Here is a 16,779-nt window from a genome sequence, read left to right as displayed (position 1 = left end):
CGTTGTAAAATGCACCCCATGGTTTCAAATGAGTGAAAAATGGAGACCTGGTCTCCACGCATTACATAGAGCTACCATTTTCTTTCCATTTTCTTTCTCAATTGTCCTTTAATTCATGAGCAACGTGAGGTGTAACTCTAATAATACAATCTGATTTCATTTACCTTCTCCCTTTTCTCCCTGCACTTTGCACCCTGAAGCAGTCTGGTGTGCTCAAAATGAGCTAGCAGAGGTTTAGGGCAATAGGAATAATGTAAAGAAAATCATAATTCATTTACACCAGCCAGAGAAAAAAGTTACCTAAGCAATAAAGTGACTCAATAGCCAGATATTAATTACGAATTTATCCCAATTCCTTCTCTGCTCAGCCTAGGATTTCTCTTCGTGAAAATATGTTCCATCTCAAGATTGCATTGTAAACAGTATAGGGAGCTCAGTGCACAGCCGGGGCTTTGGGGCGCGCTGTTGGTGTCTCTCCCGGCATTCATTAAATTCAGAAGAGAATCTGCAAGTGTGATGAAGCACTCCTGAGCCACAAAGCCTGCATTTCACTTAGCAATTAGAAATGTCTTTTCCAAGGCATTTTTATCTTTTGATTTCATGTGTGTAAAGGACTGCTTCGAAAAACAACACGAAAGAAATTCAGTAGGATAAAGTATTTTTTGAAATCCAGGAAGACAATGTAATTTTATAAGATTTTCTGAAGCCCTGAAATGCAAGGGTCTTAACTACAGAGCAAACTAGAGTGGACCTAGTTCTATTTTCACCAGGACTCCACTCTTGGACTATTTTAACCAGTATTTTACTCTCAGACTCCAAGATGGGGAAAAAGGTAAATACAACTACTCATTTTGTTGGCAAAAATTACCTCCATCACAACAATTATTTCCAGCCATTATGAAAAGATTAATGCACCTCAGTCACTAGGCTGGTGCCCAGTGTTTTCTCATCAAAGTAACAATTTTGGGAATCCCAACTGTAACCTGAAGTTTTTTTATTTTGACAACGAATTAAGAATTTCAGTGAGGAGGAGTGGCAGACATTCTGCAAGAAGTGACTTCTTCAAAACAGACTAATAATACATGTGTATGTTCAACTCTTCTCATACATAGGTTAGATGAAGGAATGAGATAGTGAAAATAGCTGAATGAATGTTGATCTTTTGAGTCCTGCACTGCTTTCAAAATGATTTTCTTAACCTGCTTTAATGTTACCTCCAGATGTCTCTGGAAGTATACTTAACACTTCTATTGCCCTGAAAAGTTAGACATAAAACTTATCATAGCTTCTGAAATGACCAAAAAGAAGAGAATAGGAAGCAATACACATTCCTGGTCTTCAGAGTTTTGCTTCAAAACTTCAAAACATAATCGTACTTGTAGTAAGCGTCTCAAATTGTGAATACAGGAACTGAAGCTAAGAATCCTAATATTTAATTAGGTATATGCCATTTATTTGGCGGAGAAGGTAGTAAACTTCGTTTACTAAATTACTGTGTCGTCCTAATTGAAAAACAAAACAAGTAAACCAGCAAAGTGGCCAAGGATTATGAACGTTTACAGTCAAGGTACGCGGAGGGGTATGCGAGATCCGTTGGGACGACTTTGCTCTTAAGTCGAAAAAATCTGTCTCAGGAAGCAGAAGCTTTTCCCCCCTTTTCTTCCTTTTCTAGATAAATGGTAGATCTAAGAATAATGCCTGTCTTCGGGAGAGACTGGCCCTGTGTCATCCACACTCTGACTCCAGCTAGGCCCTGCAGTCCCGCAGCTCCCAGCGGATTCCCCGAAAACCCCGCAGCCCCGGGGGGAAAAAAAGCCGACGCAGTCAATTTCAGAGATAGGGAGGAGATAATTAGAAACAAGCCCTGATCTCCACACTCCCCAGGAACGCAAAGACTCCTTCCCTCATCCTGGCTTAGGCACGGCGGTCGCGCCCGGGACACTCTCCATCGGGTACCGCCCGGGCCCCGGGCTCTGTGAGAGGGTGAGGTCAGTGTGCCCCAGTCTGTAGGCTACTCTGGTTCCAAAGACTTGGGGCTGCGAAGGACGGGATGAGGAGGGGAAGGCAGACCCCGAGGCGGATTCCTTTCTCTAACGCCAGAAAACTTTCGCCGCGGCGGGCTGGGAGGACGGGCCCGCGGCCTGAACTAGCCCGTCACCAGTGGCACCCCCATCCGACCCGCCTCCCCGACGGGCGCCCGCGGTCGCCCGCGCCAGCGCCCGGAGAGAGAGCGCGCCGGCTGCGGGTACGTACGGTTGTTGGGGTCGCTGGTGTGCTGGTTGAGTGGGATGATCTCCATACGCTGCTGGCCGTACAGGTAATAGTCTAGTTCTTCAGCGCTGCAGCGGAAGCGCGGGACGCCCCGGCCATCCCCGCCGCCACCACCACCGCATTTGGCCGGCCCCGGGCCGGAGGCGGTGCCGAGGCACAGGTCCTTAGTGGGCAACGGCTCCGCGGCGACGGCAGCTAGAGGCGCGAACACCGGCAGCTGCGCCACAGGCAGGGCCGACAGACCCGCCAGCGCGGCAGCAGCGGCGGCGGCGCACGATGAGGCCGAGGAGGCCGAGGTTGAGCAAGAAGCTGGCGTGGAGGAGGCGGAGGAAAGCGACGCCGGTCGCGGGCGCAGGCAGTCGGGCGTGGGCTCCGCGCGCTCCGCAGGAGGCGGCGGCGGCGGTGGCTGGAGCGGCTGTGGAGCGCCCAGGGTTCCCACGGCGCCGCCGCCCTTGAGTGGGCCGCCGCCGCCGCCGTGAGGGAAGAGTTGTTGCCAGTGCTGCAGGTAAGCTGGGTCTACTTTGAGGAAGGCCGAGCCGCCGGGATCTCCGGGCTTCAGCATGTCCGACGCCTCGAGCTGGGGGCAGAGGGCAGGGTGGAGGGCGCGCGTGAGCCGACCCAGGGCCTGGGGAGAGAGGGGAGGGGAGGGCGGTAGCCCGAGCCCCCTGGCTCGGTCAGCGGCAGCCCGGCTCGGCGGCTCCCTCCTCCCAACTCTGCTGGGGCGCAAAGTTTTCTCTCAATCTGCGGCGCCACGCGGTGGGAGCTGCGTGCACACTGCACTGCCCCCGAGCCCGGCGCGCCCCGCTCCAGCCCGCGCGGCTGAAACCCGGCAAGAGGGCGCCTCCCGGCAACACTAGGCTACAGGACGCAACCCTCGCTCGCAGCCAGCGCCTGGTGCCGACCGGAGTCGGAGTGGCGCAGCGCCCGAGCCGCGTCGGCCTCCAGCGCCAAGAGGCGGGACAGTTTCGCCCCCCGCCCCTAGCACGGGACCTCCAGACTCTCCACTCTCCCCTCCCCCGCCCTGGGCCCAAGACCCTCAGTCCCAGATGGATCTTGCCTTACCTGAGAACTCAGAGCCACCGGCGGGTGCGTGCGTGCGTCGGTCTCGGTGAGCCTGCTGGAGAGTGTGCGCCCCGCCTGTGCTACATGCCCCTGGGCAAAGCAGGGGGAGAGCCCGATAACTCCAACCGCCCGGGACCCGCCGGTGCTGCGAACCAGGGATTTGGAAGCTGCGAGGATAGCTCGGCCCTGGGCGCGGGAGCGCGGACGCACCCCGGCGCGGGACAGAGCAGCAGTGGGCTGCTGCGCTCGGCCGCTACCGCGTCCCGGCTCCTCGACTCCACGCTCTGGCAGCCTCCGGTCTGCACACGTGGGTTTTACGACAGCACAAAATACAAGTGTGTGTGTGCGTGTGCGTGTGTGTGTGAGAGAGAGAGAAGAGGAGAAGAGAGAGAAAAAATATGTGCGGAAAGGAAGGCAGACAAGAAGAATCCTAGGGAGAGGAGAGAGATGGAAGTTCTAACTCCTCTGGATCCATACAAAAGCCCGCACGCCTCTCCTGCACAAATACTTCCTCCATCCCCATCCCCCACTTTTTTGGCGTGACGTCTCACGTTGGTCTGTTGTCTCTTTCTGCCCGTGACAAGTCTTTTCTAAATGCGCGCTCAGTGTCCTGATCCTGAAAGCAACGGAACGGCGGAAACCAGAATACATCTCCGCACGCGCCCGCGGCCGGGTGGGTTGACGGAGTCCCCGGACCTGGCTTAGGCTTTTGCCCCGGTCAGATTTTCCTAGAGTGTTGTTGGTGTACTGGTTGAGTGGGATATCGACTCGCCGGCCACCCAACCTCTAACATAAATCCTCTGGGGAGAAAAGTCTGGAGCGGGGCGGGGCGGGGCGGGTAGTGCGCTGGACTGAAACCTCAGCAGGCTGCAGAGAAGGCTGACTTTGCCGAGCTGGGAGGAGTGGGACCAAGGGTCTCCAAAGGGCGGCTGGTCTCCGCGAGACTGAAGCCGGGAGGCGGGGCTGGGAGGCGGCTGCGGTGGAGACTGCTCAGAGCCTAGAGCCCAGCCAGCCCCCCTGGGGTTGTCTTCGCGAGGGTTTCCCTTCCTTTCCTGGGGAGCACCCCGAGGCAAGTATTCAGAGTTATGTCTGGAGACACAGCTGCTCCCAGACACAGGCGAGGCTATTTTCCTTTGACTCTCTGGGACTGTCCCGTAGAGACATATGCGATCTCTCACCCCAATAACCTCCCGTCGGAGGTGCAAGGTGGGAGCGCAGCTTCCCTTCCCCCAGGTCACTTTGGGGATTTGGTGCGCGGTCTCATCCAAGAACTAAGAATCCGCCCCCCACCTCCACCCCAGCTCCGCTTGGCATTCTCAGGTACCTGGAGAGGGGAGTTATGAAGGGGGTGGCTCCGCGGCTTTCCCGTCTCGGAGCTGAGTCTCCTCAAGGAAAAGAAATGGCATTTGTCTCTCCCCAAACAACCCAACATATTTAGCACCCATCAATCCGGACAATTAATACCCATTCATTCCTGATTTTGGATAGTTTCTTTCTGTGTTCCCACCATTCATTTCGCCAGAGCCTGGGAAACAAACTGTTTAGACTTTGTCCTGGCCTCAGGCAGGATGCCTTGATGCTGGTTGGAACAGAATTGGACCGAAAATGTTTTGACTGGCGTGGTTGTGGCAAGGTCATTTGTCATCCCCGGATAGATTGATAGCACCTAAATTTAAGGCAAACACCAAGGAAAATTCACAATGCTGTGGGCCCTGAGGCTAACGAAGCAGTCCCTGCGGGCTTCAAGCGACTCCACCAGGAGAGAATGAGGTTCCAGGCCCGTTTCACTTAATCTGCTCGCGTAACTGTCGCAGAGTGGCTTTACAGCCACGGAAGGAGGGACAAACTGCCTTTCGCACACTTTCGCGGTCCAGTGTAGATAGGCAGTTCGCTGGGAGAGACACGGAACCCCAGGGGTGGAAGACCCTACCACAGCGGCCCCACCGCCCACCTCCTTGATTTTGCCCAAGCCCGCCTCTTCCGTGCACTAGTTCCCCAGGACTGTCCGTCCCAAAGACCCTTCTCCACTTGAAAATCTAGGGACTTTGAGACTGTTCAAACTGCTCCCGAGGCTTCATGCTGTCCACACTCTGGGAAGCCGGGGGTGGAAGGGGGGAGGGGGGGTGAGCTGCTGGGAGATGGGGAGGCCGTGTTCCCTTCTTAAGATTAGCTTCAAGGATTAGTGGGCGCTTGCTGGCGACTCAGGCTCAGTCGGCCTAGCAACCTTGCGAAGAAGGCTTTATCATTAACCCCATATTGTAGATGGGGACACCGAGCCTCAGAAAGGTTAAGTGTTGCCCTAGGTCACAGCATAAATGAATGACGGAGGTAGATTCAAACCAGGATCAGTGAAGTGCCGAACGCAGTCTTGTGCCCACAACAGCGAAACCTCTACCCCTGGGTCTGGACCGATCTCCAGCGGGGTGGGGGTGGGGTCGCTACGGGAAGGACAGGGTGCCTTTTGATGCGGGGCCAGGGTAGAAGCAGAGAACTTGGAGGAGCCCTTCCTCCCAAGCCTGGATGTGGTGTCCTTGACCCGGTCAAATCCGGGGGCGCCCTAGCCGGCCAGGTCACACGCGGGTGGCTAGGCGACAAAAGCCTAAGGCCGCGTGAAGGGGGAGCGAAAGTTCCAGGCGGCGCTGGGAGGGCCGCGGAGTGAGTTTCGAAATCGCGAGAGCAGCGCGGCGGGAGCCGGGGCCGCCACAGCCCCTGGCCAGCAGGCCGCCCAAAGGCCGGGGGGCTGCCCAGACGGAGGTCAGCGCGGTGCTCCCTCCCGGGGCGCGCGGCCGCGAGCGGCGCTGGCGGGGAGCGCAGGCCCGGGACCGACAGGCGCTGCGGGGGCCGCCTGCCCCTCACCCAGCTGACCCTAGCGCGGCTTGGTCACGGCCACCCTGACACATCTCAGAAGGGATTAATAAAGTGTGAGCCCACGACCGCAAGGACCCCTTAAATCTTTCCCTCTCCTCTTCATTACTCAGAAGAAGACCGCGGAAACAAATCACTTCGACCACTTAGGAAGCGATCAAACCTTTATAAAAATCCATCGCTCCCAAATCGATGGGTGAATATTTGCTGGGAATTTGTTCCAGAGGAATAAATATGGAGCGTGAGTGTATTAAATGCAAACGGGGGGACACGGTGGTGTTTTTCTTCATTGATTAATGACCTCTAAAATAAAACAAGTGGGAAGAGGAGCTGGGATCGATAAATTAACTAGCCAAATTCATCATTTTCTCGAGCAATTTTTTTTCGAAAATTACTCTCAGGAAACCCATTGCACCCTTAGCTAGAAGGAAAGAGGGAAGCCAGAAGTCAGAACGAAGGGGGCGTGGCAGGTGGAGACAGGAAATCAGGAAGGGGAGTCTGTCCGGGAGATCCTCTGTTTGATTTCGTTTGACGTACAATTAAAAAGTTTACCTCTTATATTAATTAATTTTTCCGATGGGGGTGGGGAACAAATAGTCTGTTGCCTTTGACAGGACTCCGATGAAAGATTTAGCAGCTCTCCTCTCTGCCCTCTACGCTCCTGCTTCTAGGTTTAAGGTCACGGGTGGCTGAGTTAATAATTCATTAATATAGACATTTATTCAGAAGGGCTTTCTTAGATCCACTCTCCCAGCCTACTCCTAGAGATTTATTTTCCTGGGAAATGGATGGGGGTGGGGTAGGGAATCCGGGATGCAGGTGAAAGGAGTGGGGAGGAGAGAAAGGAAACTGGAGAGAGAGGCTGGAAACAGCTAGGAGAAATCATTGCTTAGCCAGATGTATTTAACTTGCTTTGTCAAAAGCTTGCCTGAAAATTCAGCATTCTAACAGCATAGGACTGGCCTCCAGTAGTTCTTTCTCCTGCTTACAGTAGTTCTTTCTCCTGCTTCTACACCTATTCATTCACACTTCTTCAGAAAGCCCCTTTGCTCCTTGCTTTAGGAGTTGGGCAGAGCCGTCTAAATGAGGACCTTGGAAGCAGGCAAAAACTGGAGAAAACTTCTGAGAAAGAGAAGCCCCACCCCAAGAAGTTCCCAAAGGAGGAGCTTCACAACTTGCCTGTACCTGGAATCTAAAGGAACACCCCTCCTAAGGGCACAGACAACTTCCGGTGGTGGATACTCTATCCCCTTAGTAATGTGATTTATAGGGGCATAGCATTAATATAAGCCCCTCCCCCCCAAAAAAGTCCAGATCATCATGAAGATTATATTCCAGAGGGTAGAGACAGAAAGTAAACAGTAAATAAGTAACTGTCAGATGGTAAATATTATGGAGAGAATTTTTTTTTAAGTATAAGGAGAAAAGAAAGTGCGTGTAGGTGGAGATTGTTAACTATTCTATAGTGGTCACTGAAGGCTTCTCCCATAGGAGAAATTTAAAGCAAGAGGGCGTTCCTCCCTTTGCCCCAGCCAGTTCCTACCAGCTCCTACCTTGCTGCCACAAGGAATTGTAAGCTGCTATATATCCAATCATTATTCACATCACTTGGAGTTATCTCTGTTGCTGGCAATTTGGATCTTGACACAGTGACTCTGAGAAGGCTCCAAATTGGACCTCAGTTTCTTCAGCTAACAAATGAAAGGATGGAACTAATCTTGCTTTCTATTTTAAACTTTCTATGAAGCAGCCACTAAATTCTGATCTTCCTCTCTACCATCTACTTTATACTTCGCATCCTGGATTCTGTGACCCTTAGGTGTGTGGAGTGTAAAATGTATCAAGAAACTGAACACAAGAAAACTCATACTGGGAAACGGACTTTGGCCCAGTGGTTAGGGCGTCCATCTACCACATGGGAGGTTCGGGGTTCAGGTCCCAGGCCTCCTTGACCCGTGTGGAGCTGGCCCATGCGCAGTGCTGATGCGCGCAAGGAGTGCCGTTCCACACAGGGGTGTCCCCCGCGTAGGGCAGCCCCACGCGCAAGGAGTGCACCCGTAAGGAGAGCCGCCCAGTGCGAAGGAGGGAGCAGCCTGCCGAGGAATGGCACCGCCCACACTTCCCGTGCTGCTGTCGACAACAGAAGCAGACAAAGAAACAAGACGCAGCAAGAAGACACAGAAAACAGACAACCAGGGGAGGGGAGGGGAATTAAATAAATAAAAATAAATCTTAAAAAAAAAAAAGTAAACTCATACTGCTTATTCTCATCACAGCAGTCTTTCCATTGATCCTTTCCATCTTCACTCGTCCTTATTTGGAGATAGAAAACAGTGCCCTACAGCAGGAAAGAAAGGGTGTGAGGAGACGCATGAGGGAGATGGCACAGAAAAGCTTAGCAAACAAAAGAAGTCAGCTCTTGCTCCAGATGATGCAGCATGAGCATCGCCATTCAGCTGATGTGTCACCTCTTCTGAGGCTGGCAGTTTATACATGTCATCTCCTCAGCTTTCTTCCTGTCACAGCAGTACTCAGAAGGCAAGCACCTCACTTTGCCAGGTCAAAGTTGGCCTCTGGGGCCAAGAGACCAAAACAGTCTATTTCTGACCATTCCCTTTCATCCTCTGCCAGGACCACCACAGACAGCACCTGTTCACTTGAAATGCGTGGAAGCCTCCAGCTCCTTTTCCCCTGGTCACCCAACAGCTGTCACTCAAACAATGCCTCTCAGCCACCACAGGCCTGATTTGGATTTGATCTACTGACCTTGAGGTGAAAGGCTCTACAGTTCATTACCAATCCCTGGAGCCAGTTCATTCTCCCTGGAAAGGCTCTAAATATATCCTTTCTGTTTGCAGGAAAATCAGTTATTCTAATTTGCAAGGTCCTCATGAGTTTAAAACATATCAGGAGGGAGTTCCATTCCATGAAAATTTGATGAATAGCCATTGGGTGAAAAACAGATCCTCTTTTTTCTTTTTCTAAGTCTTGACCAGAAAAGGGAAATACTTAGACAAATGACAACGATTTCCTCAGAAACACGTATCCCTTCCCTACCTCCACCCATCTCCTAGGAATCTAACCCCCCATTTTTGTTTGAGAGTTGGTGAGAATAGATAGGCCCAACTTAAGACTGCTACAAATTAACAGCTCTACATAATACATATAATGAGCGTCTACTATGCACAAGAGACTATTGGTAGGGGTCTTTCGTCCAATCTCCTTTGAAGATTTTCTAGTAAATGCTACCTGCTTATAACACCTTAAATTAGTAGCAGTTTGTGGGCCTTAAGTTACAATCAGGATGAGGCAAGCATGGCTCAGCGCATCCATTTGAAATTAGGAACATATGTGTAGTGGTTTGACATTGATTATGAATTCCAAAAATAGATAATGGATTATGTTTATAAACTAGTCTGTTCCTCTGGGCGTGATTAAACTATGATTAGGGCTTTGATTGGGCCACATCGGTAGTATGTTGAGTCCCCAGCCCCTTGGTGGGCAGGGACTCACAGGGGAGACTACAAGGCAGAGAAGAGAGTGAGAGTTTTAATTCTGGAGTCCCGGGAAGTAAATGCATGGAGAAGTAGAACACAGAAGAAGAGAGATAGTTCATTAGACATGATCCTGCAGCCCCAGGAAGAGAGATGAGCCATTCAAATGATAGTTTGCAGCTGCAGAGACCAGAGCCTTGAGCAGCTGATTAGGGAGAGAAAGGAGTCCTGAGAGAGAGATGGGACTTGTCCCAGCCTGCAGCTGAGATTGGAAGAAGCTGGGATCATAGAACCTGGGGAGGAGGAGGAAGATTGTACCCTCGCAGACACTGCCCGCCATCATGGGCCATGCACAAGGCAACAGACTTTGGTGAGGGAAGTAACTTATGCTTTATGGCCTGGTAACTATAAGTTTCTACTCCAAATAAATACCCTTTGTAAAACCCAACAGAGCTAGTAATTTGCATCAGCACCTCTTCGGCTGACTAATAAAACATGCAATGGTTGGTTCACTTTCCAAGGCCTGGAGGGGTCCTAGTGCATGGTGGTTCATTGTCCCTGGGTACCTGGCAACTGTCTCTGGGAGCCAGGACCACTTCTAGTTAATCCTGTAAAAAAGGACCCCCACTCCACAGACGCTCTTACCTGTGGAAACCCTGTGAAGCCTGTTTGTCTCCTTCATCATATACTCTCCTTGTGGATGCAGACCCTTTCTCTCCTCCAAGCTTGCTTTTTGTTTTATTTCTGATGAAACTGTGTAAGAGTCTCAGGTAAAGACAAAAAGAATCTATTCTCAGTGTCCTTTCTGGAGTCAGAAAACTGTATTTCACAGACCCAGTCTTCCCTCTTCAACTCCCAGTCTCTAGAGCTAGTAAGAAGTGTAAGAGTTCAGAAGAGGAAGCCATTACTTTAGGCAAGGCCTTGATCATGCAAAGCTTCACAAACAAGAAGGGTCATGGAGATTTTCTGGATTTGGGCAAGTAGAGAGGAACAAAGGAAAGGCATTTGCCTGAGCAAAGACCCAAAGACAGGACCTCTACACAGATTACCTGGGAGTCCCAAGGTGAGTCTTAATGGCCAGGGGGCTTTCCTTCCTACATTCATGAGACTCACAATTAGACAGCTGGTTTCTCTCTCTAAAAATCAGGGCTATATCTCTTGCAGTCATATTCCTTAAGTTCAGAAAGATGCTTTTAGTAGAATGTCTTGACCTAATAAGCTCATGTTCAAGTCTGAGGATCAACTTACAACTAAGCATTAAAAAAAAAAAAATTTGAAGGTTGTAGGAAGAAGCCATGAGTGCAGCAGAAACTGCAAATGGACCATGGTTTGGTGAGCTTGGTTCTGAGAGTACTCACTATGATTCTACGGCCTGCTCTTTTTAAACTGCAAAAAACTATGCAAAAAAAAAAAAATATATATATATATATATAAATATATATATATATATATATGGAAACGCTGAGAGAACTTCCAAAGACTAGTGATACCGATCCTTCTGAAGTAAAATCCATATTAGGAAAATGTTCTAGAGTAGGCAGATACATTTCCTAAAGATCCTTACAGACTAAATATGGCTAATCAATCTTGGTAAGGAAAGAAAAAGAAACGACTGAAAAATCCTTGAGCTTTTGAAACAAAGAAAAAAATCATTTTGGCATTGACAAGGCTGCCAAATTCTTAAACAGAACTAGAAAAGGCTTTACATTATCATATAATACATTCTTAGTCTGTTTTCATAATATGTAATTAACAAGTAACACTGGAACATTGACTGGAAAATTAATACTTTGAAATTCAGTGATTAACAATTTGACTTTTTTAAAGATTATTAAGATTGGCTATGTTTTGGACATTTCTCTTTTGTCTGTCTGCATTGACAAGCATTTTTCAATCGAAACATGTTTGAATGAACAATTATTTTGTTTGGCAGCAACCTAATGGTTTTGGTATAGATTTCAGAATTGAACATTTACTCCACAAGCAAATGTTTTCAGAGACACTTCTCCCAATTGTTGCCTCAAAACAAATGTTTGTCTTGAAGCCAGCAGTGGAGGCCAAGCATTCCAGTAAACTTTCACAGGACCATCACTTCTATTCTGTCACCTTCAAAATTTCCTCTTGATCATATTCTCTTACAGTCTTCCATGGGTTTCTTTGCAAGGTAGCTCTGTTAGTCAGTCAAAGAGGTGCTGATGCAAAGTATCAGAAATCTATTGGCTTTTATAAAGAGTATTTATTTGGGGTAAAAGCTTACAGTTACAAGGCCCTGAATAGTCTAACTCAAAGTACCATAAGAGGAATTTTATCACCCAAAGTATGTTGCCATATGTTGAAGCAAGATGACTTCGAGGGTTCAGCCTTCCTCTTTCCTTTTAAGGCTCTGTGGTCCCAGCTTCTTCCAATCTCAGTTGTAGGCTGGAATAGGGCTCATTTTCCTTCCTCTGGGGCTTGTTTTTTTCTGGTCTCAGCTGCTCTGGTCTCTTCACAAGATCAGCTGTAAACTCTCAGACGAATGGCTCTTCTTTCTTCCCAGGGCCTCTGCCACCTCTCTGGAGCTGTCTCTCTTCCTCTGTTTATCTACTTCTATGTGTTTCCTTGATTGAGGTTTACATAGCCCACAAAGGGGGCATGGACTCAAACTGAGTTGTCCTAACAGCGTGGTCAACTCAAAGTTCTAATCTCAATTTAATCAAGTAAACATAAAGCCTTTGAATTTTTTTTAAAGATTTTTTATTTATTACTCTCCCCTCCCCGCCCCCATTGTCTGCTCTCTGTCCATTCACTGTGTGTTCTTCTGTGTCTACCTGCATTCTTGTCAGCAGCACTGGGAATCTGTGTCTCTTTTTGTTGTGTCATCTTGCTGCGTCAGCTTTCTGGGTGTGTGGCACCATTCCTGGGCAGGCTGCGCTTTTTTCTCACAGGGCGGCTGTCCTTGAGGGGTGCATTCCTTGTGCATGGGGCTCCCCTATGCGGGGGACACCCCTGTGTGGCATGGTACTCCACAAGGCGTGGGCCATTTTACCACACAGGTCAGGAGGCCCTGAGTTTGAACCTTGCACCTCCTATGTGGTAGGTGGATGATCTATCAGTTGAGCCAAATCTGCTCCCCAAAGCCTTTGAATTTAAATTAATTGAAGGGTGTCATGCCCAGAGGACCAGACCAGTTTACAAACATAATCTCTCTTTTTAGAATTCATAAATAATCTCAAACTGCCACAGTAGCCAAAAAATAAAGCTTTTGAAAGATGAGTGCAAACCAGTTCAAAATGATTTTTCTTGCTTAAAACAGATCAGAGTTTTGTGCATATTCAGCTCTGTTTCATGTCATTGGTGTACATGCCATTTTACTTGTTATGTGCTCAGTGGCACTACTTGTCTTCTCATTTCCAGAATTCTGAAAGGAGATACGATTCCTTTCTCCCCGACACAAAGGAGAGAGGATCAAGTTGGTATGAATCTGTGAGTGACTGTGTGTGTGCATGTGTAGATGGAAGACGACTCTCCACCATCTGAGAAGGCTATTAATGAAAATAAAGCCTGATGTAGTCTTTTTATATTACTGAGGACATTTTCAACTACAAGCAACAAAAATTAAAATAAATTGGTATCAGCTTTTTAAAAAGGATTCATTGGCTTACATATGTAAAAACCAGGCAATGGCTTTCAGGTTTAGGTGGATTTGGGGGTGCAAACAATGCCATAGAATCTCATCTCAGTTTTTCCTTCATCTGGCTCTGCCTTCCTCTGTTTTGACTTTCTCAGGCCAAATCTTCCCCCAGCTATTCTTCTAGATAGCAATTCCAGGGGAAAGAGCGCTTGTTTCCCAATTTTTCGAACAAAAGTCCTTGAATTTAGTCTTAACATAAGGACTTGGGTCACCCAGCTATCCTTGAACTAACCACTGTAACCAAGAAAATGGAGTATATTGACTGGCCAGGAATGGAGTCCAGCCCTATGCAAACCACTTTGACTGAGATTGGTATAGGAATAATTCCCTGAAGGAACACCAGGATGCTGTTACTAGAAGAGCAAGTAAATAGAATTTGTCCTTTCCATTAGGAAAGTTTTGTCTGCTCATAGGTACAAGTCACTTTCTGCAAGGAATATTGCCTTTGACAGGACCCAGACTGGTCATAGCCAGTCTCTTTTCATTTCCTGGATAACAAGTATCAATATTTGGCCTTCCCTCCTGAAGCCACCAGAAGTATCCCCTAAGATCAGAGCTGTAACTTATAATTTTGGCTTCTATGGCAAATCATCCTGTGGCACACACCATTAGTTGACTGATCCAGCCCTCATCTTCAACCCTCTTTTCCCTATCCACCTTTTTAGTTTCATAGGTTGCTCAAAGCAGATACCATTAAATTGGTTGGCTTTAAACAATGGGAATTTATCAGCTTAAAGTATGTGGCCGTGAGGATGTCTAAATCAAGGCATCTTTGAGGTGATGCTTTCTTCCCAAAGACCATCTGCTGACAATCCTTGGCTCCTCTGCCACATGGCAAGGCACATGGTTTTGTTGTTTTCAGCTTCTTGCTTCCATGACTTTCTCTCTCTCTCTCTATTCATTCCATTTGTAAAGGATTTCAGTAAAAGGATTAAGACTCATCCTGAGTGAGGTGAGTCACACCTTAACTTAAGTAGAGTCATCAAAAGATCCTACTTGCAATAAATTCACACCCACAGAAATGGATTAGTTTTAAGAACCTGCTTTTCTGGGGGTACATACAGTTCCAAATAACCAGACTACCTTTTAGGATTGACTTAGAAGCAGCCAGCGAGATATAAGTAGAAGTCTCAGTGAGAAATCAAAGTATGCTTTTAAGAAGAGATAACTTCATAGGATTATGAGAAGATGGTAGAGAAGGAAGATCCAGGACTCAGTCCTTCTTCTAAAACAACTTTTAACAGGCAGGAACTGTCAGAAACAACTATTTTGAAATTCTGGAGGCCAGAAGATTACTGTACATCATCCAGGGAAGAGCAGGGGGAAGAGGCTGACAAATTATGGTAAAGAACAATAAATTGCTCTCTGTGCAGCAGCTACAGCACCCAAATGCCACTCTTGAGGCAGGTCACAGTGGAGCCTAACCCTTTGCTAGCTCACTGGTGACATAAAGGGACATAAAAATCCTTTGCCACAACACCAGGGGTGAGCACAGCTGATCACTAATCATGGCTTAAAATTAGCAACTTCAGATTGGTAGGGACTAGCTCTGAGAACGGCCATTGTTTCAACATATCATAGACAAAGGCTGCGGTGGAAGAGACTTACAGATACTCTACTTCCTCAGGGCTGTGGGGGACAGGTAGTGAAGGGCTCATTTGCTGGTAGGCCACAAAAGCTCAGCTTTGGGAAGCTGGAAGAAGCTCTTGATGCCCTTCCTGATCCCCTCACCCAGGGCACTTTGGAGCTGGTCTGCACCTTGGTGATCCCTGGCCCTGTTTTTGGCTAGAAAAGACTGACTTGGGAAGTCCTCTTGTGTCCCGTCCTCCCAGAATTTGCCCTCCAGGCCAAAGCAGCTTGTGACTAGAGAAGTGTATAGAGGTGGACCGTCTGGGACAAGGCTTGCTGTCTTCAAATGCCCAGGAGAGGGAGGTCTGTCTCCTGGGAAACAGATGGGCCAACCAAACTCCTGTAAATAGAACTCCAAAACAACTGACAAGTAAAGGTTCCCAGACAAGACACAGGCCTAGGGATAAACCCTGCACATTCATTTGTCTTGAGCAAACCTTCCTGATAGGTGGCCAGAAGTAAAAAGAAAAAAACTCTGTCTTATCACAGCTGGTTACAACATCAAGAAACAGACATCTCAGGGAATAAATCCCAGAGTTAACATGTTAAAATATGTAGTGTGTAACAAAAGAGTGCAAGACAAACAAATAAAAAACAGGAAATGACGGTTCATCCAAAGGAAGAGAACAAAAATCCAGAAAATACCAACAAAGAAGGCCAGAATTTGGACATACAAAAAAAAAAAAAAAAACCTTTAAAAAATTATCTTTAAAATGTTCAAGGAGATAAAGGAAAATACAAAGAACTTAAGGATATCAAGAAAACAATGAATTAGCAACGTGAAAATCTTAGTAAAGATATAGAAAATTGAAAAGGGAAGCAAACAGAACTACTGGAATTGAAGACCATAGTAAATGAAATGAAAAATTCCCAGGGTAGTTTCAATAGCAGATTGGAGCTGGCAGAAGAAAGAATCAGATCAGTGAAGTAACGAACAATATATTTGAAATGAGTCAGGCTAAGGAGCAGAAAGAAAAATTAATTCTAAAAAGTGAAAATAGACTAAGACACCTCTGGGACACCATCAAGTTTACCTATATATATATCATGTGATGCCAGAAGAAGAAGAAAAAGAAAAAGTGGTAGAAGGAATATTAAAAGAAATAATGACAGAAAACTTCCCAACTTAGCAAAACACATGAATATGTACATCCAAGGAGCTCAGAGAACACCAAACAGGATAAACATGAAGAAAAATGCAACCCATCATATACTGATCACAATATCGAATCAAAGGAGCAAGGAGACAGTTCTCAAAGCTGCAAAAGAAAAGCACATGTTATATATAAGAGAGTCCCATTAGATTGAGTGCTGATTTCTCATCAGAAACCATGGAGGCATGAAGAAAGTGTGTGGAAATACTTAGTGCTGAAAGAAAGCAACTGCCAGCTAAGAATTTTATATCTGGCAAGAATAAAAAACTGAGGGAGAGATTAAGACATTCTCAAATAAACAAAAACTGAGGGAGTTCATCACCACTAGACCTGCTCTACAAGCAATGCTAAAGGCAGTTTTCAGACTGAAATGAAAGGACACTAGACAGTGGTTCAAAGTGGCATAAAGAAATAAAGACCTTTATTAAAGTTATCCATTTGGGTAATTATAAATGTCATTATTAGTTGTGTATTGTTTGGTATGTAATTCCACTTCTTACTTCCTACAGGTGCTAAAAGGTAAATGCATAAAATGTAATGATAAATCTATGGTTTTGGACATACAATGTACAAAGATGTAAGTGGCAACAAGTACAAACAAAGGTGAGGGGAAACAGAGGGTTATAGGGAAAGT

The 16,779-nt window shown here is 47.3% G+C and overlaps 1 protein-coding gene across 1 annotated transcript in view; it reads right to left on the bottom strand.

Moving 5' to 3' along the window:
* Nucleotides 1-4,079, bottom strand: part of PRDM6 (PR/SET domain 6) — a 98,816-nt gene extending 94,737 nt beyond the window's left edge. The window contains exons 1-2 of the mRNA XM_058277855.2: nucleotides 3,334-4,079; nucleotides 2,254-2,848 (exon numbers count right to left, since the gene is read on the bottom strand). Of these exons, the coding sequence (XP_058133838.1) occupies nucleotides 2,254-2,833 (580 nt within the window). The 5' untranslated portion in view covers nucleotides 2,834-2,848; nucleotides 3,334-4,079. The remainder of the gene's footprint in view (nucleotides 1-2,253; nucleotides 2,849-3,333) is intronic.
* Between the last annotated feature and the right edge of the window lie 12,700 nt (nucleotides 4,080-16,779).

The sequence above is a fragment of the Dasypus novemcinctus genome, chromosome 2 (genome assembly GCF_030445035.2).
Source record: "Dasypus novemcinctus isolate mDasNov1 chromosome 2, mDasNov1.1.hap2, whole genome shotgun sequence".
NCBI classification, from domain to species: Eukaryota; Metazoa; Chordata; class Mammalia; order Cingulata; family Dasypodidae; genus Dasypus; species Dasypus novemcinctus.
This window is presented reverse-complemented; position numbering and strand designations above follow the sequence as displayed.